Below are 24,298 nucleotides of genomic sequence, written 5' to 3' on the forward strand. Positions count from 1 at the left end.
ACGCCCCGCACCTGGAGAGGCAGGCACCCTAGGGCTGCACCAAGTGTTTCCAAACAGAAATTCAGTTCTGCTGACATTTATCAAACAGGTTGACAGGGGCACCTCCGCTCAGGCAGACCGTCAGGCGCAGGCCACACCTGACGTGACGTGTCTGGGCGCACGTGGTCACACCACTGTGAGGAGCGTGACAGTAGCACCACCCATGTGTATTCAGTCCAGAGCACCACAGGCCCTGCTCACAGCTGTGCCTGTGCGCTGCTGGTTTCCTGGGCCTCTGGGACAGAGACAGACCTGGACGGCACATTAAAAAACAGAGATTTCACTTTGCTGACATAGGTCCGTCTAGTCAAAGCTATGTTCTTTCCAGTAGTCACATATAGATGTGAGAGTTGGACCATAAAGAAAGCCAAACAATTGATGCTTTTGAACTGTGGTGTTGGAGCAGGCTCTTTAAGAGTCCCTTGGACTGCAAAGAGATCCAACCAGTCCATCTTAAAGAAAATTAACTCTGAATATTCATTGGAAGGACTGATGCTGAAGCTGAAGCTCCAATACTTTGGCCACCTGATGTGAAGAACTGACTCCTTGGAAAAGACCCTGATGCTGGGAAAGACTGAGGACGGGAGGAGAAGGGGACGACAGAGGGTGAGATGGTTGGATGGCATCACTGACTCAATCGACATGAGTTTGAGAAAGCTCCAGGAGATGGTGAAGGATAGGGAGGCCTAGCGTGCTGCAGTGCCTGGAGTCAGTATATGACTGAGCGAATGAACAGCAATAGACACCTATCCTCTGACAGTTCTGGAGGCCAGAAGTCTGAATTTGAGGTGCATCAGACCGTGCTCCCTCTGGAGGCCCTGGGGAAGGGTCCCTCCTGCCCCTTCCGGCTGCAGGGGCCTGGGGCCGTCCTCGGCTTCCTGGGCTCACAGCCGCACCCTTCCCCATCTCTTCCATCATGGCCTGGCCTTCCCGGGCGTCTCCTCTCTCTGTGGCTCTTCCCCTCTTCTTGTGAGGACACCATCGTGCTGGGTTAAGGGCCAGCCCTGCTCCGGGATGACCTCATCATGACTAATCACAGCTGCAGTGACCCAGTTTCCAAAGAAATCCTGTATTTGTCTTCTGAGGTCCCAGGAAGGACATGGATGGGGGGGACACTCTGGCCCGGGGCACCCAGCTACAAGCCCACCACCCCCCGAGTCACGGGGGCCTCGAGGGTGGGCCCAGGCCTCCTGCACAGCCACTCCGGCCTAAGCACCTCCATCTCAGAGGAGCCGACTGGCCCAGCCTCCACCTCTCTGACCCCTGATCCCACAGCCCTGGCGACTCCTCTGCACCATGGCTGCCGCCCAGCCCAGGGCCGCTCCGTGACTTGTTACTGTCTTCAGCTGCTGTCCCTCTGAATCCTCCTGTCTGGCTGGAGTCTCTCCTCCTCCAGACTCTTGTGTCTAGTAACGTGTGTGTAGGTGCCGGGTCATGCCAGTGGACAGAGCACAGATGCCCACACGGAGGAGGGAACGCCGAGTTCTCTGCCTGACGCCCCGTCCTGGGAGGGCAGGGGGGGTCACCATCCCTCCCGAGCCCACTCTCGGCTTCCTCCTGGCCCTGTTTGGACTCTGAGACCCCCACAAACCACTCCTCACTGTGCCACTGTTCCAGCACTGAGCTTCTTCCTTTGTTCCACCTGGAAAAGTCCAGCTTCTCATGCCCGGGATGGTGGCACAAAGGACTCACCTAACCACCCTGCAGACCTTGTGGAATCACGTCCCAAAAGGCCAAGGAGGCCCTGCAGGCTGAAACACAGGCTGTTCTCAGCCCAGCAGCTCCTCCCTCCTCCCCCAACACCTCCCACACGCCTGAAACCCTTGAGGGCAGGCCCAGCCGGTGGCCCACCCTCCTGGGGGCAGCAAACATCCTCACCCAACATCCGTCCAACCTCTGCAGGCTCTTTGGGGGAATTGCCCACACTTTCTCCTCTTTCTTTCTCCCTTAGTCTACTGGAATCTTCCATCAGCGCTGAAAAGCGTGTCTCTCTCCAGACCACACTCTGCTCCAGCCTGGTTCTCCCCTGCTCATCCATACCTGCCTCCTCATGAAGCACCAGCCCAACTCTGCCGTCCCCCCAGCCCACATCACTGCGCCCTTCTGCCAGGAGCGAGCCTTTGTCTCTGCCGACCCCCCTCCCTGGAACACACCTCCCTGGATTTCTTTTTTTTTTAACACAGAAGAGATGTCTACAAAGTCTGCGTGTAATCCTTGCTCAGGGGCCGCGCTGATCTCTGCCTTCTCCCAGGTTAGTGTGCACGCTGCCAAAGGGAGTGCCTCCCTGGCTTTCTCAACCATCCTTTCTTCCTTCTGTGGGACCTTCCACCTCAGTGCCCTCTGCTGCCTCCCGGCCTCCTCTCCACCCCCAGGCCGTCGTGTCCTCATCCTTCGTCCCATGCCCCCTGCCTTGGCCCGTCCTCCCCAGTGGCTCCGGTCACCATAGACAATAGTCTCAGTGAGACTCACCAACTTTCCACATCAAAGCCGTTTGAAACAGGAGGGCAGTTGGCAGGGCACAGCTTTTGAAGGAATGACACAACCCGAGGACACAACAGAAACTGATTAGAATCAAGTCTGTCCAAGATGGCAGACAAGTCAACTAGACCTTGATCCTCAGCATAAGCTCCTTGTAACAAACATCAGCAGGCTAAAGGACACGCCCAGAGGTGCCATGACAGTTCCAAGGTCAACCATCAAAGATCAAAAGGGGGGCGGTGGCCCAGTTCCTGGAAGTCTCCACCCCACTCCCAAAATATTATTGCTCCTGTCCTGTTGCTAAGTCCCATCCAACTTCTTGTGACCCCATGCACAAATTATTAATAGTTGGAATAATCCTCCCGCTCATTAGCCTATGAAATCACCCAGTCCATAAAAGCTAACCACACCACATTTTGAGAAGCACTCGCCCTCTGTGATGGCCCAAACTGTGTTTGGGGAGCGTGTTTCTCTCCAAATAAACCCACTTCTTACCTCTCACTGAATTCTCTCTGCAATGAGACATCCAGAACCTGAACCACTCCTGTGATCTCGGGCGGAAGACCATGGTTTTGGCTCAGCGTGAGTCCCGGAACACGGGTTCAGGGTTTCCCGGGTGGTGCTAGTGGTAAAGAACCAGCCTGCCAGTGAAGGAGACTAAGAGACTCGGGTTCAATCCCTGGGTCGGAAGATTCCCTGAAGCAGGGCATGGCAACCCACTCCAGCATTCTTGCCTGGAGAATATCATGGACAGAGGAGCCTGCTGGGCTATGGCCCATAGGATCGCAGAGCCAGACACGACTGAGTGACTTAGCACACATGCTCACGGGTTCAAGTCCCAGTCTGAGAAGGGATTCTGCATCTCTCTCGAACCTTCTGTTCCCTCTCTGAGTGCCTGTGGCCCACCTGGACCTACAGCAGAGCCCTGGCCCCCTCCCACCACTGCAGAAGCTGAGCTGCTCTCACTGTCGGCCTGGACCCTGGCTGCCCAGCGGATACATGGGTGCACTGGGTACCAGTCAGGACAGCAGAGGACACGGTGACTGCAAGGAAGACGTGACCAGCCAGAGAAGGGAGTCATAGGCTAAAAGATACTCTTTCTTTTCTCCAAAAACATGCTTCTTTCTTGCAAAACATGTTCCCCCATAACCCACATGGGCGATGTCGTTGCCGTGACCAGCCCAGGGGATGGGTTTCCCGATAGCGGCAGCCATGCTGGTAAGGCTCTGCCCTGCGTCTCCCCTCTCGCCAGCTCACTCACCTCATCCGCTCACTCTTCCAGGGAGACACTGACAGGAAAGTCTCAGCGCATGAGCTGAGGCGCTCCCCAACATACCGGAATACCATCCTGCTATCAAAACAACACACACACTTCACACCCACGTGGACAGCTAGAATCAAAGAGTCAGGAAACAACCAGCGCTGGCAGGGATGTGGAGGAACCAGAACTTCCCACATGGCTGGTGGGGATGTAAATGGTGTGGCTGCTTTGGAAGAGAGTCCACAGTTCCACCGTTAAAGACAGCTGTCAAAGGCCAGCAGGTCCACTCAGGAGCAGGGGAAAGACGTCCACAGAGACACGCACATAAAAACGCTTGTAGCATCATTATTCATCAAAGCCAAACAGTGGAAACAACACGACTGTCCATCCACTGGTGAATATACCAAATGCAGTGCTTCCATAAAATGGGACACTGCTCACCATAAAAAGGAAGGAGACATGCATATCTGTACAATGAGGATGAACCTTGAGAACGCTGTGCTAAATTGGCAAAAGCTAAACACAAAAGACCAAAGACCACATATTATATAAGTCTATTTGTATGAAACTCCAGAACAGGAAAACCTACAGAGACAGAAAAGAGGTTAGCAGTTGCCCAGGGATGGGTTTTTCTTGGGCTCCAAAAATCACTGCAGATGGTGACTGCAGTCATGAAAATAAAAAATGCTTGCTCCTTGGAAGAAAAGCGATGACAAACTTAGATAGCATATTAAAAAGCAGAGATATTACTTTACCAGTAAAGGTCTGTCTAATCAAAGCTATGGTTTTTCCAGTAGTAAAGTATGAATGTGAGAGTTGGAGAGTTGGACTATAAAGAAAGTTGAGCACCGAATAACCAAAGCTTTTGAACTGTGGTGTTGGGAGAAGACTCTTGAGAGTCCCTTGAACTTCAAGGAGATCCACCCAGTCCATCCTAAAGGAGATCAGTTCTGAATATTCATTGGAAGGACTGATGCTGAAGCTGAAGCTCCAATACTTTGGCCAGCTGATGCGAAGAACTAACTCACTGGAAAAGACCCTGATGCCAAAAAAGATTGAAGGCAGAAGGAGAAGGGGATGACAGCAGATGAGATGGTTGGATGGCATCAGTGACTCGATGAACATGAGTTTGGGTAAGCTCCAGGAGTTGGTGATGGACAGGGAGGCCTGGCATGCTGCGGTTGATGGGGTCGCAAGGAGTCGGACACGACTGAACTGACTGACTGAGAGCTGGGGAGTGGAGGCTGGCAGGGTGGGGTGAGAAAGGATAAAGGGAATGATGTTTAGGCACAGTTTCTTTTCGGGTTGATGAAATGTTCTCAAATTGACTGGGGCTTCCCCGGTGGCTCAGATGGTAAAGAATCTGCCTGCAGTGCAAGGGACCCAGGTTTGATCCCTGGGTCGGGAAGATCCCCTGGAGGAGGGAACGGCTACACACTCCAGTATTCTTGCCTGAAGAATTCCATGGACAGAGCAGCCTGGTGGGCTACAGTCCACGGGGTCAGAAAAAGTCGGACACAGCGGAACGACTTTCACTTTCTTCTCAAACTGACTGTGGTGATGGTTTCACAATTCTGTGGATGTACTAAGTGCTATGGAAGTGTACACTTTAAATGGGTGAATTACATGGTTTGTGAATTTTATCTCAATAAAGCTGTTAAAGAGTGATGACATAGTCAATGCTGACTCAAAGATACTCACAAGCTCCAAAGGACTAATTCCACTGTATATGAAGTATGATCTGTATATGAAGTATGATTCTCCTTGTGTTTTGTTTTAAACACACATACATGCATAGGAAAAATATCTGGAAATACCCCAAGACGTTACAGTGAGTATCTCTAGGTGATGGCCTTATGGATTTAAATGTATATTTTCACATACTTTCTGTATGTTTTATAATAGGCACGTAATCTCTTACTTACCTGGCAGGGGAGATACCATGATCACGAAGGTGGTTTTCCCAGGGCGAGGCTTATCCATTGCACTCCGGATGTGCTGACCCCTGCGATTTCCCCAAATGTGGGAAACTCGACTGCATAATTTGTGGTAGTGGAAAAAAAAAATAATATAATCACCTACGTTATTTTTTTTAATGGATTAAATAGGTTATTTTTTAGATGGCTATTAATGTTATTATTAAAAGTATATCAGGAATAGAGACTAAAGTCCATAGATTGCTCCCTGCATACACAACATCTCAAAGTCCTTAGAACAGGTCCCCCTGCCTGCACCGCCCGCCCCCCCCCACACACACACCCGTGATCCGACGATTTGTCTGTGTCCAGAAGACCTACTCAGCATCGCGCCCTCAGTGACTGGTCTGGGGAGACGGCACAGCACTGGACTTAGTTCATAAGCGACGGTAAACGCCCCTTGTGTAACAGCACATCTATAATTGAGAATGGTAGCAAATGGTACCCTCATGAGCACATTTCCTCAGATACTTAACTCCGAGTCACTGGCTGGGGCTGGAGAGAACAGATCCCATTATGCTCAACAGAAAGACTCCATCAGTAACAGCCTCACTGCAGATGATGGCATTTCAAGCCATCGAAATTCCTGGATATGATTTCTGGTAGCGAGGCTGCAGGCTGCAAGGCAGTCAACTCAGCTCTGTCCATTGCCATTCCTTGGACTGACTTCTTCATTCACGGGCCCAGACTCCAGAGGCTTTAGGCAAACCACACTCCTGGGGGTGCAGTGATGAACGACAGGTGAAGGCAAGGCCACAGACAGCCCTAGCAGGATCTGGCAAAACGCAACCCACGGGACTCCCTCCTGCCTTCTCCCGGATCTGCGGGGTCTCTGTAACTCCAGGAGGCCCCTGGTTCAGAGTGGCACACGGGAGAGGGGATGGAGAGGCAGAGGCAGGGCTGTTTTAACCTCTGCTTGGCTGGAGAGAGAAAGATAACTGAGTGAACAGACCTTGATATACCAATTAGCTAACAGAATTGATAGCACTTTCCCAAACAGCAGAGAGGCAATGCAGGATCTCATACCGTTTTTATAAGGTATATACTTGGTATTAAAACAAAGATATTGGGATAGTCTGAATGTCCAGGCAGAATGGCAGAGGGAAAAAAAGATGAAGGAAACAATCTCAGATCCCACAAGACAGGTACACTGCAATCTGTGCTGTCGGAAATTCCTGTAAACAGCAACTTGGTTGGTAAACACTGACCTGTCACCTCGTTGTCTTAAACCTCATGCATCTGAAAATATCAGGTTTTGAAAGCAGATGTGCGGAAGAGAAGCTTCCTGCATTTTCTGCTGTTTCCCCGTTGAATCCATGGCACGCCTACATTTCAGAGTTATGGCCGTGAGGTACATTCATCTCCTTGAGGTTAAGATCTTGATTTATATCAGTGCTTCCTAACCTATGTGCATGAGACTCGAGTCTCAGGGTGGAGTAGGGGAGACCCAGCATAAGCTTCTGATGGTTGAAGAAGGAATGACTGTCAAGTTACACAGCATCCATCATATTAGCGTGCCATCATTTATCTAGCAAGTTTCCTGTCAGTTGATAACTGGGCCAGCTTCTTGGAACTTCGTGGGTCCCAATGTTACTGTGATGGTATGTATGTGTGTGTGTGTATATACATATATATATATTTAATGTATGTATATATATATATATATATACTACATGTATTTGTATGTATATTTACATGTACTCTTTGCGATCCCATGGACTGTAGCCCACCAGGATCCTCTGTCCATGGGATTTCCCAGGCAAGACTACTGTAGTGCGTGGCTGTTGCCTTTTCCAGGGGATCTTCCTGACCCAGGGATCGAACTTGAGTCTCCTGCATTAGCAGGAGGATTTTTCACCACTGAGCCACCTCGGAAGCCCACAGACATCCTTGTTGTTGTTGTTCAGTCACTAAGTGATGTCTGACTCTTTGCAACCACATGGACTGCAGCATGCCAGGCTTCCCTGTTTTTCACTATCTCCCAGAGCTTGCTCAAACTCACGTCCATTGAGTTGATGATGCTATCCAACCACCTCATTTTCTGTCACCTCATCCTCCTCCTGCCTTCAATCTTTCCCAGCATCAGGGTCTTTTCCAACGAGTCAGCTCTTTCCATCAAGTGGCTAAAGTATTGGAGCTTCAGCATCAGTCCTTCCAATGAATATTCAGGGTTGATTTCCTTTAGGATTGACTGGTTTGACCTCTTTGCTGCCCAAGGGACTCTCAAGAGTTTTCTCCAACACCACAGTTCGAAAGCATCAGTTCTTTGGCGCTCAACCTTCTCTACAGTCTAATTCTCATATCCATACATGACTACTGGAAAAACCATAGCTTTGACTATACATCCCTTTGTTGGCAAAGTGACGTCTCTGCCTTTTAATATGCTGTCTACGTTTGTCATAGCTTTTCTTCCAAGGAGCGTCTTCTAGTTTCATGCCTGCAGTCATTGTCCACAGTGGTTTTGGAGCCCAAGAAAATAAAATCTGTCACTGTTGCCACTTTTTCCCCCATCTACTTGTCGTATGATAATATATATATTACATGTGTATAGATGTGTGTGTAGTGGCTCAGCAGTAAAAAAAAAAAACCTCCTTCAATGCAGGAGACACAAGTTCAATGCCTGGGTTGGGAAGACCCCCTGGAGGAGGGCATGGCAACCCACTCCAGTATTCTTACCTGGAGAATCCCATGACTGAGGGGCCTGGCGGGCTACAGTCTACAGGGTCGCAAACAGTCGGACATGACTGAATTGACTGAGCATATATATAAATATATTACATGTATTAATATATGTATATATACCTACAGAGAAACATACCTCCATGCACTTACCCAAGAACTGGAAAGAATGGCCAGGGTCCCACTAAAAAGTCAAAAGAGCTTTGAACTTTGGGGAACAAAGTACATAGTTGTGACCAGGGCAGAGACGGGAAAGCCTGTCCTGCCCACCCAACAGGCAGAGCAGAAGACGGAAGACTCCTCTGCACACACTCCTGCTTTGGCTGGGTCAGGCTCAAGAAAAGAAAATAAATCATATTATTAGCAAATGCTGTCTTGATTGAACATAACCATTCAAAAGTAGTTTTGGTTATAATCCACTGTCCACAGTCTTTTACACTTTTATAGAAGTAGATTAAGTGAGGTTCATGCCAGGTTGGCACCTTGGACCGGGGTGGGGGAGGCGGAGACGGGGGAGGTGGGGGTGTATGCCATCCACACAATCAGGCTGTGTCTAGTCAGTCAGGTGGAGGAGATGTAGAGAAGCTAGTTCTGACCCTGGGGTAACAGGAAATGTCTACTCAGCACTTCTCAAGTTACCTAGTGAAACATCCTTACGGTCCAGGAGAGTAAACACACCCCCTGAAAGCATTCCTTTTCCTTGAGGTCTCTGGATTATCACTCATGTGAATCCCATCCTCACCTCCACCCCCAAAATGAAGTTTGAGAAATGCTGGTACCTCAGGAAGGCTTTTTTTTTTTTTTTTAGGAAGGCTTTTTTAATCTTCTGGCATTAAGTCAGAAACCCCAGCGTTGAAGAGATCACACAATATGCCGTTTCACACTGCCTAAGCCTGTAGGGTCTCTTGGCTGTGAGCGGATTTGCTATTTAGAGCACAAACTTCCTCTCAATCTCTGCTCACTGGCAGACAGTGGGGAAAGACCAGTTTTTCTCCTGTTGTTCAAGGACATCTTAAATAATACAATCTTGCTCAACGAGACGTGGGTTTTCAGTTGGCATGGGGCCGGCCCTCCTCTTTAGACGGCCACACTCATGTGGCAAACAAGATATAAATACATGACATCAACAAGATAAAATAGTATCTTATTTTTATCCCAAGTGGTTTTGATGGTTTGTTTTCCACTGAGAGACAGTTAGAAACTAGAAGAAAATATTCTATGAGTGAAGATTTCATCATTTACATTTTCGTAAAAGGGGCTGGGGTCAGAAAGGGTTTCTGAAACCACTCTGGTGGCTGGGAAACACGGCTGAGCCCTCAGAGGCGCCAGCACCTTCTGGTCACTGCAGGCACTAACCCACTCTACACCAGCAGGTGCGGTGACCGGTCAGGAGCCTGAGACAGCAGGGCATGGAACGGAACTCAGAGCATCACCACGGGACACGCCGGGGCAGAGAGTGACCATCTGGAGCGGAGGCTTCTGAACCGGTCATGTCTGGGACAGGGTCCGAAGGCTAAGGTCTTCCAGCACCGGACGCCAGGCTCGCGGCTGCCAACTGCTGGGAAACCGCCCTCCCGCGGCCGCCGTCCACCCGAGGCCCCGGGCGCTCTAGGCCAACCCCGTCCGTCCGTCCGTCCGTCAGGCAGTGCTCCCTCCCCTCGGCCGGTCCATCGGTCCGTCCGTTAGTCAGTCCCCCTCCCCCGCTCCACCCTCTGGTCAGTTCGTCGGTCCCCCCGCCTGTCGGCCTCTCGAAGCAACGCGTCCCCTCCCCCGAGCCCGTCGGTCAGGCCGTCCCCGTCATCCCCCACCCCCAGCTAGCGTCCGGCCCCCGGGCGCGCTCAGCCCGCCGTCCGTCCGTCCGCGCTCCCGAGCCAGCGCGCCGGGCGCGGGGCGGCGGTGGCGTGTGATGACGTCATATGGGCCGCCCGCCCGCGATTGGCCGCAGCCTCCTCACCAGACCCCGAACGGACGGGCGCGCGGGCGGGGCGGGGCGCGCGGAAGCCACGTCCCCGGGCGGCGGGCCGGGCGCGGCCACGTGACCCAGGGGCCCCGCCGCCCGCCTTATAAGCGGCGCGGCGCGCGGACCGCCGCGGGCCCGACTCCAGGCGGTCTGGGCCGGTACCCTTCTCCGCGTCCCTCCTCCCTCGGTGAGCCCGCGGGCGGGCGCCCCTCGGCCAGGTACGCGGGGCACGGCGAGGGCGGCGGGGTAGGGGCTCCGGGGCGGGCCGGGCCGGGCCGGGATGTCCGGGTGCCGACCTCTCCACTCCGGGCAGCCGCCCCTCTAGGCCGCCTTCCTTTGGGGGTCCCTCGGGCCTGGGCGCAAGCCCTGACCCCAGCCCCGGTCCCTGCGCTGGGGGCCAGCACCCCCGACCCCCAGGTGCGCCCTGCCGGTGCGCCTCCCGGAGCGGGAGGACCCCGGCAACTTGTTCTGGGGCGACCTGCCCCCGGTCCTGCCTGGCTGAGTCCGCCTCCTGCAGACGGACGGGGTCTGGAAAACTTCTGGACTGGACGGGCCAGAACTTCAGGGCTTCTGTGGAGGGCCGTCGTGGCGGGAGCGCTACGCTCAGGTGCACCCAACCTGCCTGCTTGCCGCGGAAAGCAGTCGGTCATCTGCTTGGCTGGGGCTGTGGGCAGGGTCCTTGCAGCCTCTCCCCACCCCGGGGGCACCTGCCGGGTGTGAATAACTTCCGGAAGGCCTTGGGGGTTTTCCTGGACCTGCTGGTGGTGAACCAGAGCAGAGCCCTCCTTGACTGGGCCTCACTGGACCCGACCTCCTTTGGAAGTGAACTTGGTCAGGGTTCCACCTCCACGCCCCCTTTTCGTTCTAGGAAAGCCTGCAGACGGGTGGCTCATGCCCAGGCTGGACGACCACCTCTGGAGAGGTCCCTGTGCTAAGGGCACGAAGCACAGAAGCCACCCAAGGGCCAGTGCCAGAGAGCTGGTAGCCAAAGCGGGAGAGATGATCAACTCCTCGGGGTCAGGCCCCTCTCTGCTGGCGGCCCACGGCGCCCTGGGCACCGACCCTGCTCATGGGCCTCAGCGCACTGGTGTGGGGGGCCAGGGCAGCAGCAGCCACGTCAATAGCTGGCATCACCACCTGGTGCAGAGGAGCCTGGTGCTGTTCTCTGTGGGGGTGGTCCTGGCCTTGGTGCTCAACCTCCTGCAGGTCCAGAGGAACGTCACCCTGTTCCCAGACGAGGTCATCGCTACCATCTTCTCCTCCGCCTGGTGGGTTCCTCCATGCTGCGGGACAGCAGCGGGTGAGTAGACACCGGAGATGTCTGCTGGGTTAGAAAGTGTGTTTGGCCTCTGAGAACTGTTTATTTGAGAATGGAACCATCCAGAGAGGGGCAGTGTGCATCTCCAGTGAACGTATCTAGAGGAGAAGGGGCGAGGGGAGGAGCCCACATGCCAGGACTCTGGATGCAGCTGACGGGGACCAGGCAGGCGGTGATTGGCTGTTCCTCGCCCGTGCCAGGCTGACCGAGGTCCTTCCCTCTTACTGATCTGGCCCTGAGGACAGTGTTGAGGGGGCCCGCAGCTGTCACCCTGAGCGAGCCGCGCCATTGGCCGCCGGTGGAACTGGTGAGCCGAGGAACTGCCGCGTGATTGGCTGGCCCCGGGAACATGCTACCCGCCGGGCAACCGAAAACAAACCGTCACGTGGGCGAGTGGGCAGAGCTGCCCCAGTGGCCTCCCTGCACTTCCTTTTTCAGGACTGCCCCAGTGAATGTGCCAAAGCCAGGCCTTCTCCCCCACCCCCACCAAAAACAAAAACAAAAACGCTGGGGTCCCTGGATGAAGGAAGACAAATGTCTTATCCAGAGTTTAGATTTTAGTGCACCTGGCCAGAGTCTGACCCAGAGAAAACCTGACCCAGAGTCTGCAGTCTTAACAGACTAGACAGATGGACTGTATCTCTGAGTAAAATTTCTTGGTCATCTGGCTGGTTTTAGGAAAAAACGCTGAACTGATCTCAGCCCAGTAGGGTGCTTAGCACTTCTCTGGTCACCCAGCATTTGCTGTGGCCTGAGGTCTGCCGGTGGTTGAAGTGCAGAGTGAGCAGCCTGCCCCGGCAGGCATCCTGGGCTGGTGGGCAGGACAGGTGTGAACCCGGGTGACGAGGCCGGCTCCTGTCTGCCCCGTGGCTGGCATTTATGGACTGTTTTATATGCTTTGCTTCCCCTGGTCCTTACGAGACTCTGCTGCAGCTCCGTCTCACAGACGTGGAAAGCGTAAGGGGACACGCCAAGTGGCAGGCGCACCGTCTGTAGCTGGATGTGTCCCCTGCACTGAGAATGCAGCAGCTTGTCAGCAGCCTCCCTTAGAGCAGGGGGGAAGCCCCAGGCTGGAGTGGGGAGCCTCATGGGAGGGGTGCTGCGGGGAGGAGGTTCTCATCGTTCTCAGGGAGTCAGGCTTCTGCTGTTTTCTAAGCCCCATCAGTAGGCCCTTTTACTATCCAGACTCCTTTTTGGGCATTAGACCTAGGTGCACACTTCCATTTTTTCATTCTCATGTGATATAGTAGTTCCTTTGACTGAAACACTCAAAACCATTGAACCATTTGGTTTAGGCTTTATTTGTAACAGAAGCTTCAAGGAATTCCAGGGATATCTGATACATGACGTCTGGTACCCTAGCTGCTTTTTTTAAGCCATCAGTCAGGGGCATAAAGGGAAAATGCCATAGTACATTTTCACCTACTTGAATCTGAAAGGCTAAGATTAAGATACAGTGACTTAAGTCATGGAACTGTTTGGGTTCTGTTTTTCAAGACTCCAGAATTATGGGGATTCCCTGGTGGTCTAGTGGTTAGGACCCGGTGCTTTCACTGTGGTGGTCCAGGTTCAATCCCTGATCAGGGAACTAAGATCCCACAAGCTATGCCATGTGGGTCCCCATCCCCCCCCAAAAAAAGTCCAAAATCAGAACTTGATAAAATGTAATATGGAATTGAAATTGTTTAATCGACTCTTGGGCTAAAGCTGTGTTCCTTGTTTCTCTGTTTGGGAGCTGAACTGGGTCCCTCTTCTCTCGGGACCCCAAGGGCACCGTGCATGACTCTCAGGCCTCAGTACCTGGCTGACGTCACCTGGCCTGCCTCCCGGCCAGTCACCACGTGCCCTGGTCCTTCTTGCTTTGGCTTTTTCCACTTTACTTTGCCCTGGAACACCGAGCCTTCCCCCTCTAAATTCTCTGGGAACTCTCAGGCTTTAAAGTCCTGTGTCTGTGAAAACGGTTCCAGGCCAACAGTACGCTCTTCCTCCTGCTCCCCCTGGTTACATAACCCTCATCATTTTACACACGAGGGGACGAACACGAGCACCAGGTTCCAGCGGGGCGAGCGGGGGATGAGGCCTTGTTTCCCGTGCTCCGGCCCTGGTTCGGGGCCTGGATGCAGGGCCAGTGGGGTGAGGTTGTCCTGTGCACTGACCACGGCAAGGGTGCACGGTGCACACGCAGGTCTCCTGCAGAAAACGCTGCAACCCCTTAGCCGTCAGGGGCAGGACCACCCTCTGGGAACGTGGCCTGCGTGACCCAGACGGCACAGTCGGGTCAACACGGCGGTCCCAGGCCTGCATGGTGTCAGAATGGGGTGCCGTGGCCTCCAGGCCCTGCGGGTGCGCCCCTCTCACTGGGCCGGGAGGAGCACTGGGGTCCTCAGGGCAGCCCCCCGCAGAGGTGCGGGGGTGCTTCCCATGTGGATGATTAAATCCCCTGGCTCCATTCCTTCTATAGGGCAAGCCAAAGAGCCGCAGTTTTATTTAAAATTGTACAGAATGACATGGACTTTTTTGGTTTGTATTCAATGAGAACAAAGATGTAACAGTTTAAAAATAAAAGATGTAAAGTTAGTTTAAATATCTGATGGCTGGTAAATCTAGGAAAGGGAATGGTTTGATTAACGCACTAATGATCGCCACATAGCAGTCACGTGTTTCTGCCGGCGCGCTCAGACCCTGCCGCCTTGTCTTCTCCCGCAGCTGTGGTCGGCCTGCTGTACCCCTGCATCGACAGTCACCTTGGGGAGCCGCACAAGTTCAAGCGGGAGTGGGCCAGCGTGATGCGCTGCGTGGCCGTCTTCGTTGGCATCAACCACGCTAGTGCTGTATCCTTCCAGAGCAGCCTCTTAACGTTACTGTTAATGGGTGTCTATCGTGTCCTGGGTCAGTTGAACCATCCTCTTACAAATATCATTTCAAACCATATTGCTCAGTTTCCTCTTGGCAGAGCTTTCGAAATGGTCCTGAAAAGTCCTTTTGGTTCGTTTCAGGAAACAGTTAAAACGACCCTGGGAACAGAGTGGAAATCTTTATAGTCTGTCCCTTTCTTGGTCACTACCTGTTGGATCCTCGGAGTTTGGTAAATTCCATGTACGTTTCTGCCTTCCATCCTTCCGCAGAGCAGACCTGGTTCCTCTGCCGCAGTGAGAAGTGGGGAGAGCTTCACTCTTCGTGGCCGACCCTTCCCGAAGGCAGAGCAGAAGCCCGTCTGCTTCTCCGCCCTCCCCGGCCATGACCAGGGAAGGCCCAGGGCTGATCAGAGGAGGTGGCCTCAGGAATAGGGTTCCCAGTGGAGGTTACCTTCAAGGTCAGGTTCTGGCATCCACCGGTGGGCTGCCTGGGAAAACACAGTGCAGTTTTCAGGAAGATGGGCCATGGTTTACCAGGTCTCAGGAGATTTATGGTTTCTTTCTCACAGAGATTATATTTTTAAATTCTGCAGAAAGCTGTTTTTAGAGTTTCTGCTGCTTAAATCTGCTCTACCCTGATTTTAATGATAAGAACATCAAGAAAAGGTATTACACAAGAGCCTGGCTCTGACGAATTTGTTTTGTCCCCAGTTGATAAAGCAGTGTTGTGAAGGAGGTCAGCTGTGTCTCCATCCGCTGTGACCATGTCATGTTGAATGCCATTCCAATGAGATGTCTCCTTGCAGACATGGAGCAAAGACTGGGCCTGCTCAGTTCAAACTGCTAGTAAGAACAAGAAGTAAAAGTGGGACTGTGGATGACTTACTAGAATGTAGTTGTTTTGTGGTTGAAATAAATCCGACCAGGGTTTTGTGTATAGCTTTTAGGACTTTGACAGGTAAAGTCAAGTTTTCAACGCAGGGATCCCAGAGGCACCCCAGGGCGTCCTGATCAAGTAGCCTTGCATCCAGCACATGCTGTCTGCGGCTCTCCCCGCGGCTTCTGTGGGTGGAGAATTAGGTGGTGCATACGTGTAGGCCCCGGGGCTGGGTTGTGCGTTTGTGACTTTGTTAGAAATTGTTGCACTTTTCCTTAACTTTGCATCGCCAGAAACTGGATTTTGCCAATAACGTTCAGCTCTCCTTGACGTTAGCAGCCCTGTCTCTGGGCCTCTGGTGGACATTTGACCGTTCAAGAAGCGGCCTGGGGCTGGGCATCACCATCGCCTTCCTCGCCACCCTGATCACGCAGCTGCTGGTGTACAATGGGGTCTATCAGTAAGCACGTGCTCTCAAGTGTCCCCTCTGTCCGGAAGCTGTCACTCCACTTTTACTCAGAATACCCACGAAGCGGAGGTGCCGTGTTCTGTTTGTAATTATACGGCATGAGCTTAGACATGAAATCTTCAAAAGCATTGCTTATTGTTGATTCCCATAAAAAGGCACCGTCTGTAGTTTAAGGAAAACCAAGCCATGGTGGAGAGCTTTGCATTGTTCTTCAGTCTCTTAAGCTCTGTCCAGGTCTTTGTGACCCCCACGGGCTACAGCACACCAGGCTTCCCTGTCCTCCACCATCTCCTGGAGTTTCCTCAAACTCATGTGCATCGAGTCGGTGATGCCATCCAAGCATCTCGTCCTCTGCTGCCCCTTCTCCTGCCCTCAGTCTTTGCCAGCATCAGGGTCTTTTACAGAGTTGACTCTTCGCATGAGGTGGCCCCAGTGGGCGGTGAGCGTAGGTGAGACGTGTTCATGTGGCTGGCGTGCTGTGTGCCTGCCCACCATGCAGGGCTCACGTCTTCTTTCCCCCCAGGTACACGTCCCCAGATTTCCTCTACATCCGCTCCTGGCTCCCCTGCATCTTCTTCTCGGGAGGCGTGACCGTGGGAAACATAGGACGGCAGCTGGCCATGGTACGTAAATTTGTCACATTGGCACCTGATGGTAGCTTTCAGCTTGATCAGCTTGCTTTACGTAAGACGTTATCTTTTTGTCAATAAATGTATAGTCAGGAGCAGCAGTTATTCAGATAAGCATGCATTTTTTAAAAAGCTATATCCCCAGGTCATTCTTTGCTAACTTGTAAAGGTTCAGGGGTTTGTAAGCTCACAGTGAGAGCTGCAGAGGAACCGGAGTTCCCCTCACATGACGGGTCTGTCAGCGGCTTTTCTGAACTGCCGCTCCTGTAATGACTGGCAGAGACGAGTTACAGAAATAGCTAAATGAATGATTTATGATGAGTCTCCTCCCCGGCTGCACGGCGCGGGTTCAGGCGACACCATGCTAGGGGCAGGGCGCTGCGCCAGGCCCGTGAGAGCGCAGGCGGGGCTGGGAGGGTGCTGAGTGTCCCTGGGTGGGTGGACTCCAGCCTGGACCCTGTCTAAGGACTAAAGGGAGTCACACTGAGACCCGGATGGAGCCGTTTCCCAAGAGCCAGAAGGGCAGACACAGTCAGGATAACTTGGCAGTTCTGCTGGCGGTGAAAGACTGCGACACTCGAGCGCTTTGATGAAGGAGCGTGCAACATGGACATTTAACTGTTTTGAATGGAGTTCAACTCGAAGGCTTAAATAAAATGAATTTAGAAAAGGAAACTAGAGTCTTATAAGGGCCATTTTTCTGAGACACACTCTGGGACTTCCTTAGAAACTTGTCTTGGTCCCTCATGCCTTTTTTTTTTTTAAAAAAAACACAGGACATTTATTTGTGCCCGCTGAGCCTGACTTGGGAGCCACCTGCTTGGCTGTTTGACAAAAATGGAAGTAACTTAAAAATGAGAATCTGTGATGTTTCCCACTGGCTCCTGAGTCCACGCCATCCTTTCCCCTCCACCCTTGTGATTGTCTGGACCCGCCGCCAAAACAAAAACTGACGACGGTTTGTCTCTGGACCCCTTGTGAGCATGCGTGGCCCTGCCCGGTGACCACAGCCTTGGACCCCCCTTGTTGATCCCCACGCCCCTCGTGGTTCCGGGGAGAGGGAGGCAGCTGTATGCTTGCCGTCTGCCTGGAGATGTTCACTCAGTGCCGTTTAGTTAGGGTTCTTAGTAAGGCTTTCGAGATAGAGGTTGTCTTCAGCTCCCATGACTCTTCACGGAGTTAAAGTTGACAACATTCAGCCAACTGGTTACTACTTCGGGAGGAGGGGTGGGTGCTGTCATACGTTTACGAGGAAGGGTTTTGAATGGATTTTGTAAATAAGCGTCCTTTCGATAGAGGTCGATGCTGCACACCACACACAGGTTCGTAAGCAGAAACGGTTGGCGGAGACTCACAGGAGTGCGTGGTCACATCTTTGGCGACGACACCAAGTGAAGGTGGTTTTAGCAGGTGTCCTTCCATCCTTGTCTTCCTGCTGCTGTTCAGTCGCTCACTCGTGTCCGACTCTTTGCGACACCGTGGACTGCAGCACTCCAGGCTTCCCTGTCCTTCACCATCTCCCAGAGCTTTCTCAGACTCACGTCCATCGAGTCGGTGATGCCATCCAACCGTCTCATCCCCTGTCACCCCCTTCTGCCTTCAGTCTTTCCCAGCATCAGGGTCTTCTCCAGTGAGTCGGCTCTTTGCATCAGGTGGCCAAAGTACTGGAGCTTCAGCATCTGTCCTTCCAATGAATATCCAGGGTAGATTTCCTTTAGGATGGACTGATTTGTCATAGACATTTTCATTTTTTTTTTTTTTTTAAAGGTGTGTCTTCTTTTTTACTCTTCAAAACTGGGAACCATCTTATCTTTGGATGTTACTGTTGTGTCTTGGAACTGGAAGAGGCTGGTGAGCGTTGCAGCCATCAAGGGGAAGGAGCCCCCGCCCCGGGCTCTGAACCAGCGCTCCCTCCCTCTCTCCGTCCGTGCACGTGTTTTTATGTGTATGTTTGGCCGCACCTCACGGCTTGTGGTACGTTAGCCCCCAACCGGGGCCTGCACACCAGCCCCAGCAGGGCGAGCTGCTGACGGGGAGACCGGTGGACTCCTCAGATGTGTGAAGCCGGAGGGGCAGTCACAGCTGGTTTCACAGATGCCCCCTCCGCTGCCAACCACTCCAGGGAGGGAAGGAGCAAAGCCCCTTTCCCCGAGCCCCCAGACCCCAGCAGAGGACACGGTCTGCGTGATCACAGGCAGGGCGGTCCTGGCTCGGGTTGCAGCTGTGTTTCTGGGTGAGTGGGGGAGAGAATGAGGCAGTGTTACTTCTGTTACAGCTACTCGGGGCCCGAGAGTGGGGCATGGGGTTCAGATGGTCTTAAAGGGTCGGCCTCTACTGGCAAGGCGGGCAGTAGTGAGGAGCCGGCTTGGTGGGGGCAGGCGGGGGGAGCGCTCTGCAGGAACGAAGCGGCCACTTCTGGCAAGTAGCTGCTTGGGGTTGTTCTTTTCTCTTTTGCAACTTTAAAGTTTACCATTGTTCTGCAGTTGACCCTTGAAGAACAGATGGATTAGGGGCACCAGCCCTCCGAGAAATTGAAAACCTGACTGTATTGGATTAATCCTATATTAATGGATACAGCCAACCAGGGACCGTGTTGAAAAAATCTGCCTAAGTGAAGCCTCGCTGTAACTCTCATTGTTCAAGGGCCAGCTATACTTGGTAACCGCAGCACTGGCGGTGTGCAGGAGCTCGTGGCTGTGGCAGCGGGCAGACCTGTGTCAGGAGGGGGCAAGCCCGTCAGCTGTGTCCTGGGGAGGTTGTCTGTGGGGCGGTCCCCGCAGGACTGTGGCCCTCTGCCTTTGCACAGCGCCGCCTGTGCCCTGGGAGCAGAGCCTTGGCTCTGGGTTGTAGGTGACAGGAAAGCAAAGAATCGGTCCCCCAACCCCCTGCAGAGCCCCCGGACCCTCACCCCCACTCCGGCCTTCCCTCCCCAAGTCTGTCCAGCCTGGTCCCTGCCTTTCTGTTTGTCTCTTCCATCCTTCAGGGCATCGTAAGTGAAGTGAACTGAAAATCACTCTGTCATGTCCGACTCTTCATGACCCCATGGACTACACAGTCCATGGAATTCTCCAGGCCAGAATACTGGAGTGAGTAGCTTTTCCCTTCTCCCAGGGTTCTTCCCAACCCAGGGATCGAACCCAGGCCTCCCGCATTGCAGGCAGATTCTTTACCAGCTGAGCCGCAAGGGAAGACCAAGAATACTGGAGTGGGTAGCCTATCCCTTCTCCAGGGGATCTTCCTGACCCAGGAATCGAACCAGGGTCTCCTGCATTGCAGGCGGATTCTTTACCAGCTGAGCCACAAGGGAAGCCTGAGAATACTGGAGTGGGTAGCCTATCCCTCCTCCAGGGGATCTTCCTGACCCAGGAATTGAACCAGGGTCTCCTGCATTGCAGGTGGATTCTTTACCATCTGAGCTACCAGGGAAGTCTTCTGTAAATGACTGTCCCCTGAAAGCAGTAGGGAATCTTAAAAAGCCCTGCTTTGTCCGGCAGGAGTTACACGGCCTTCACAGCCTATCAGTTGACCTCTGAACCTGACACCAACCCCTCCTCTTCACAAACCCTCCATCCACTTCAGCCTTTCCTGCCATCTCCATGGGATGGCAGACCGCCTTTCTAGAATGTGATGTTGCAGGAGCAAAAAGCTAAGTGTGTGAAGCCAAAATTGTATTTTTCATGCAACTAGAATTGGAAGTTATATTTGCTTCGAATTGCACCAGGGCTGAAGAACGAAAAATATATTTATAATAAGGTTTGTCTTAGACATCTGTGACTACCCGTGACTTGACCATCCCTGCCGGAAGGACCTTCTGCTTTCCCCACCACCCAGCAGCCAATGGCTCTGATGGGCTGGAGCAGGGGCATGGCCTCTGCCCTCTGCCCCTGCCTGACCACCCCCCGCCCAGTCCCAGTCCCCCAGAGAAGTGCTGGGGCCAGGCACAGAGGCTCATGCCCCCCAGCGCCCTGGGGTATGCACCCTGGCGGCGTGGGTTTGCGTCTGTGGGTGCCTGGACAGCGCAGCACCTTGCTAGATTCTTTCTTGCCTAAGTCTTTAAAAACATCAAGTTAAACATTTTTTTAGAGAAAGAGAATATTCTAGCTAGGTTTTTCTTTTCTTTCTTCAAAGAAAGGGGAAAAACTTAACAGCTGCTATGTGAAGGTGAGCTTACTCTTCGTTTAGAATTTGCAAGCTCACTTCCAACCCAGGAAAGGACTCGGTGCCTTAGAAACGGGGTCGGTCGGCACCTTGATGACGGTCCTGTTCGCACGTCCGTGGCCACCGTCCTCACTTTCAGAGCAGCCTCCTGCGGTCGTCGGACAGAGGACACTTCTGAGACATACTCCAGCGGCAGTGTTGCAGGATGAACTTTTGGTTTCAAATGTCTCCAAGGGAGGCTTTGTAGTGGAATGTGACGAGTGCAGAAGACAAAGGGCTGAGGGCGTCGACCCGCGGTGGGCACCTGTCAGCGCGGGCCAGGGTTTCCAGTGTGACGCGCCTACAGCCCCCCGCTCCCGTCCGCTCGGTTCTGCCCTTACACGTGCTTCCTGGCCCGGGCGGCGTGCCCCAGAGCCACAGGCTGGCTTTGCTCGAGTGTTCAATGGTTCCCGTTGCTTTTTCTGTGCGGTATTTGTTGTCCGCTTCTGTGTTTAAATGAGAGTCTGTAGCATCATTTTATCGAGTTCATGTCTGTCGTTTGCAGATGAAAGTCTCTTCTCGGGAAAAATAAGGCTTCCCACTGCCGCCTGAGGAGCATGACCTCGTTCCCAGAGCCCATGCCCCGCACGCTGGGTCTCCAGTGCACTTCCCCGGCCAGCGGGGCGTGGTGTGCCTCTCCCGTCTGCGATGCGGCGGCTCCTGGCCGTCATGGCGGTGGTGTTGTCGGGCTGGCGTCCATTGGCACTTGGCCGAGTCCTGCGGCGGCGGTGTGGGGGCAGGACTGTCAGCCCATTTTGGAGATGGGGGTCGGAGCCCAGGAGGCTGAGTGACTGGCATCTGGTACAGAGCGGGCTGGCCCGTGTGGCTCGCTCGGCCTCTCGGCAGGGGTTAGGATGAGACGCAGGATTCCCGGCTCTGGCGGGAGGCAGGGGCCTGTCCTCACACAGCCCCGTGACCTCAGGAAGGTCAGCCTCTGGTCTCGGACCTGCTCGCCCAGTGGGGTGTCTTGTCTTCAGTTGAGGGCCCACCAGGCCTGGCCCAGACGGCGGCCGCAAGTGCAGGGTGCCCTCCCCGAGTGTCCGCGCCGATCGGTGAGGAGGCGCGCGCAGACACGGCTCCTGGGCAGCGGTGCTGCCTCTCGTCCGTCTGCTGCACCCCCGCCCTGCCTGAGCGGGACAGACGGGGTCTGCTGAGACCCAGCTCAGGGCCCCGAGGGCATCGCCGTGGGGCTGGGGGAATCCGCCTGCCGCCTGCCTGTTTGGTCTCCACTCTCACCTCCGGCGCAAAGGAATTCTTCGTCTCTCACTTTGTAGGGTCTGCTTAAATTGCTAATTAAAACGCACACATCCAGCGCTAATGTGCTCTCTTTTTTTCTCTTTCTCTACGTAGGGTGTCCCCGAAAAGCCACACAGCGATTGAATCTTCAGACCCACGGATCCTGAAGAGTGGCGAGGTTTGGGAAGAAAATCTGTGATACTGGGTAGTGACGAAGACTATCTCTTTTCCTCAGTAATCTTTTCAGATGGGGCTGACTGTTCCAGTGACTCCTGGGAAACACTTTACCTGTTTCAGAGCAGCAGCGCGGGTGGATGGCCGCTGGTGTTGGCACCTTGCGGGACGGCGTCCGGGCCCGCGTCCGCTGGGGGGCTCCGCGAGCAGGCCGGCCGGGCACCAGGTCCCGAGGACTCACTCTCCCGTGTTATTAAATGCCAAGTTGCCATATTTCCCAGCCTCGAACTAAAGCCTAACTACCAGCTCTGGTTTCGTATCAGCGCCCCGGGGATGGCTCGATGGTGCTTACAAAGATGAAGTGTGGTAAAATAGGAATATTACTGATCCAAAAGATTTTAAAAATAGGGCTGTGTTGTGAAAGAAGAGAAGGCGGTGGTGGCCACAAGTACAGGGCGGCCGCGCCGGGCGGGCGGGCACAGCGTGCCCCCGGTGGCCGTGTGGGGCTCCGCGCAGACAATCGTGCAGAGAGGAGGCGGTGCGTGGGAGGTCGTGGCTCTGCGCTGCGGTGGGTTGGACTTTCCACCCCCGTATTCACAGAGTTTGCCCAGAATCCGCATCGTCTCAAAGGGGGCACCTGCTGGCCACACGTCTCCGTCTTGGCCCAAACCGTGAGTTTTCTTTGATACTCGCTCGGGAAGAAGAGACCTTTTTCCCCACAGCCCTATGGGATTTGCAATCTGTGATTGCCTTGTGAAAAGGAGTGCGTACGTCACTGCATTAAACATTCGGTGTTTCTAAATACTCAAAAGACGTGGTGAGCACAACGTATTCATTTAATGGCATAGACCATGTTGGACCCGGTCTGCAAGTCTTGGGTCTTCAACTTCAAGTGCAATGTATAGGAAAACCAATCTGAGCCTTGTATTCTCTTTAAATATTTATTATTATTTTTTAAACGTATGAGATGTTAAAGAGGGTTCTCCATTTCAGTGCTGCATGGAGGCAAAATTCAGCAATAATTTCTTTTCAGTTGTGAAGTTACTTTGTTGTCGTGCCCTCCCACTGAGCCCCAGTCCTTTGAAATACTCCCAGTTTGGGGGGTTTAGTAAACTTGTAATTTTTACTTAAATATTCACCCTTTCTATATTTTTCAATTGAAAATATTTCCGTTGTTTTGAATCCTGTGAATGTGGCTTGATGGTAAGATTCCTCGGACAGCCGGCAGTCGGGGGGCTGGGGACGTGGGAGCCCCTGCCGGCAGCCGTGGACTCTCCGCGTCCCCGGCTTCTCTCATCCAATGGTCCCCGTCTCAGTTTGCTTTTGTTTTAAGGAAAATATCCTGGAGTAAATTTTAGGTTACTATAGTGACTTTGTTTTAGGGAATTTCCTTTAAAAGAAAATAGGACCATTTTGAACTTTGCAATGACCCCCTTATGACATTTTCCGAAAACGAGAACCATCAACTATGTGAAGAGATTTTTCAATGAGGATGTCAGCGTTTTTGTGAAAAAAACCAGAAGTTATTAGATGAAAGCAGTCATTGAATCTTTCCAATATACTTGATCATGCACAATGAGTATTTTTCTCTCTTAAACTGGAAATAAATTTATGTCTGTTAGAAGCAGTGTAGCCAAAAGATGTGAATCTGAAGAATTTCATTGCCAATATTTTCTAGCAAGTATATGAACCAAAGTCATTTGAGTTTGTGAAATTGTTAAATAGTATGAGCAGAATTTGCACTATACCAGATTGGAACATCTAGTGAGATTCACATTCATGCTGAGTTTTCAGCATTGTGTTCTTCTGCATTCATTTTTTTTACTTTTATTAAAGGTTCAAAACCAACCGTTGGATTTATGGATTTTTCTTTTAAAGGGAGGAGGGGGAGTTCCCTCTGTAGGATAGTCACATTTGGAATGGAAGAGTATTTTATAGCTTTCCAAAATTTACTAAGTTGCCACACAATCTCTCGGGAAAAATATTTTTTCCTCGTGGTGGAAATGGACGTGGTGCTGGGCAGTGGGACATCTTCAGCCTGCCCACCCCCAGGAATGCTGTCCTCCATCTTGACGTGAGGGGGCACTTCTCCCTGTCCTAGGACACGGGGTGTCTGGACACCCAGGAAAAGGGCAGAGGAAGCCTCCAGG

The 24,298-nt window shown here is 52.9% G+C and overlaps 1 protein-coding gene and 1 pseudogene across 1 annotated transcript; both read left to right on the forward strand.

The window, feature by feature from the left end:
* The first annotated feature begins 5,695 nt into the window (after positions 1-5,695).
* LOC136171323 (U1 spliceosomal RNA) lies at positions 5,696-5,871 on the forward strand (annotated as a pseudogene).
* Positions 5,872-10,488: 4,617 nt separating this feature from the next.
* Positions 10,489-23,996, forward strand: INSIG1 (insulin induced gene 1). Its single transcript, XM_065939556.1, has 6 exons — positions 10,489-10,611; positions 11,262-11,693; positions 14,418-14,542; positions 15,737-15,903; positions 16,436-16,535; positions 22,089-23,996. Exons 2-6 carry the CDS (start codon positions 11,285-11,287, stop codon positions 22,116-22,118), a joined length of 831 nt encoding a protein of 276 aa, XP_065795628.1. The 5' UTR covers positions 10,489-10,611; positions 11,262-11,284; the 3' UTR covers positions 22,119-23,996.
* Positions 23,997-24,298: the final 302 nt, after the last annotated feature.

Source organism: Muntiacus reevesi, chromosome 6 (assembly GCF_963930625.1).
Source record: "Muntiacus reevesi chromosome 6, mMunRee1.1, whole genome shotgun sequence".
NCBI classification, from domain to species: Eukaryota; Metazoa; Chordata; class Mammalia; order Artiodactyla; family Cervidae; genus Muntiacus; species Muntiacus reevesi.

Excerpts from the sequence above, each read along its gene's own strand:
- INSIG1 (XM_065939556.1), top strand. The coding sequence starts at position 11,285 with ATGCCCAGGCTGGACGACCACCTCTGGAGAGGTCCCTGTGCTAAGGGC. Across the intron at positions 15,904-16,435 it reads GTGTACAATGGGGTCTATCA|GTACACGTCCCCAGATTTCC; the intron begins GTAAGCACGTGC and ends CTTTCCCCCCAG. Across the intron at positions 16,536-22,088 it reads TAGGACGGCAGCTGGCCATG|GGTGTCCCCGAAAAGCCACA; the intron begins GTACGTAAATTT and ends TTCTCTACGTAG.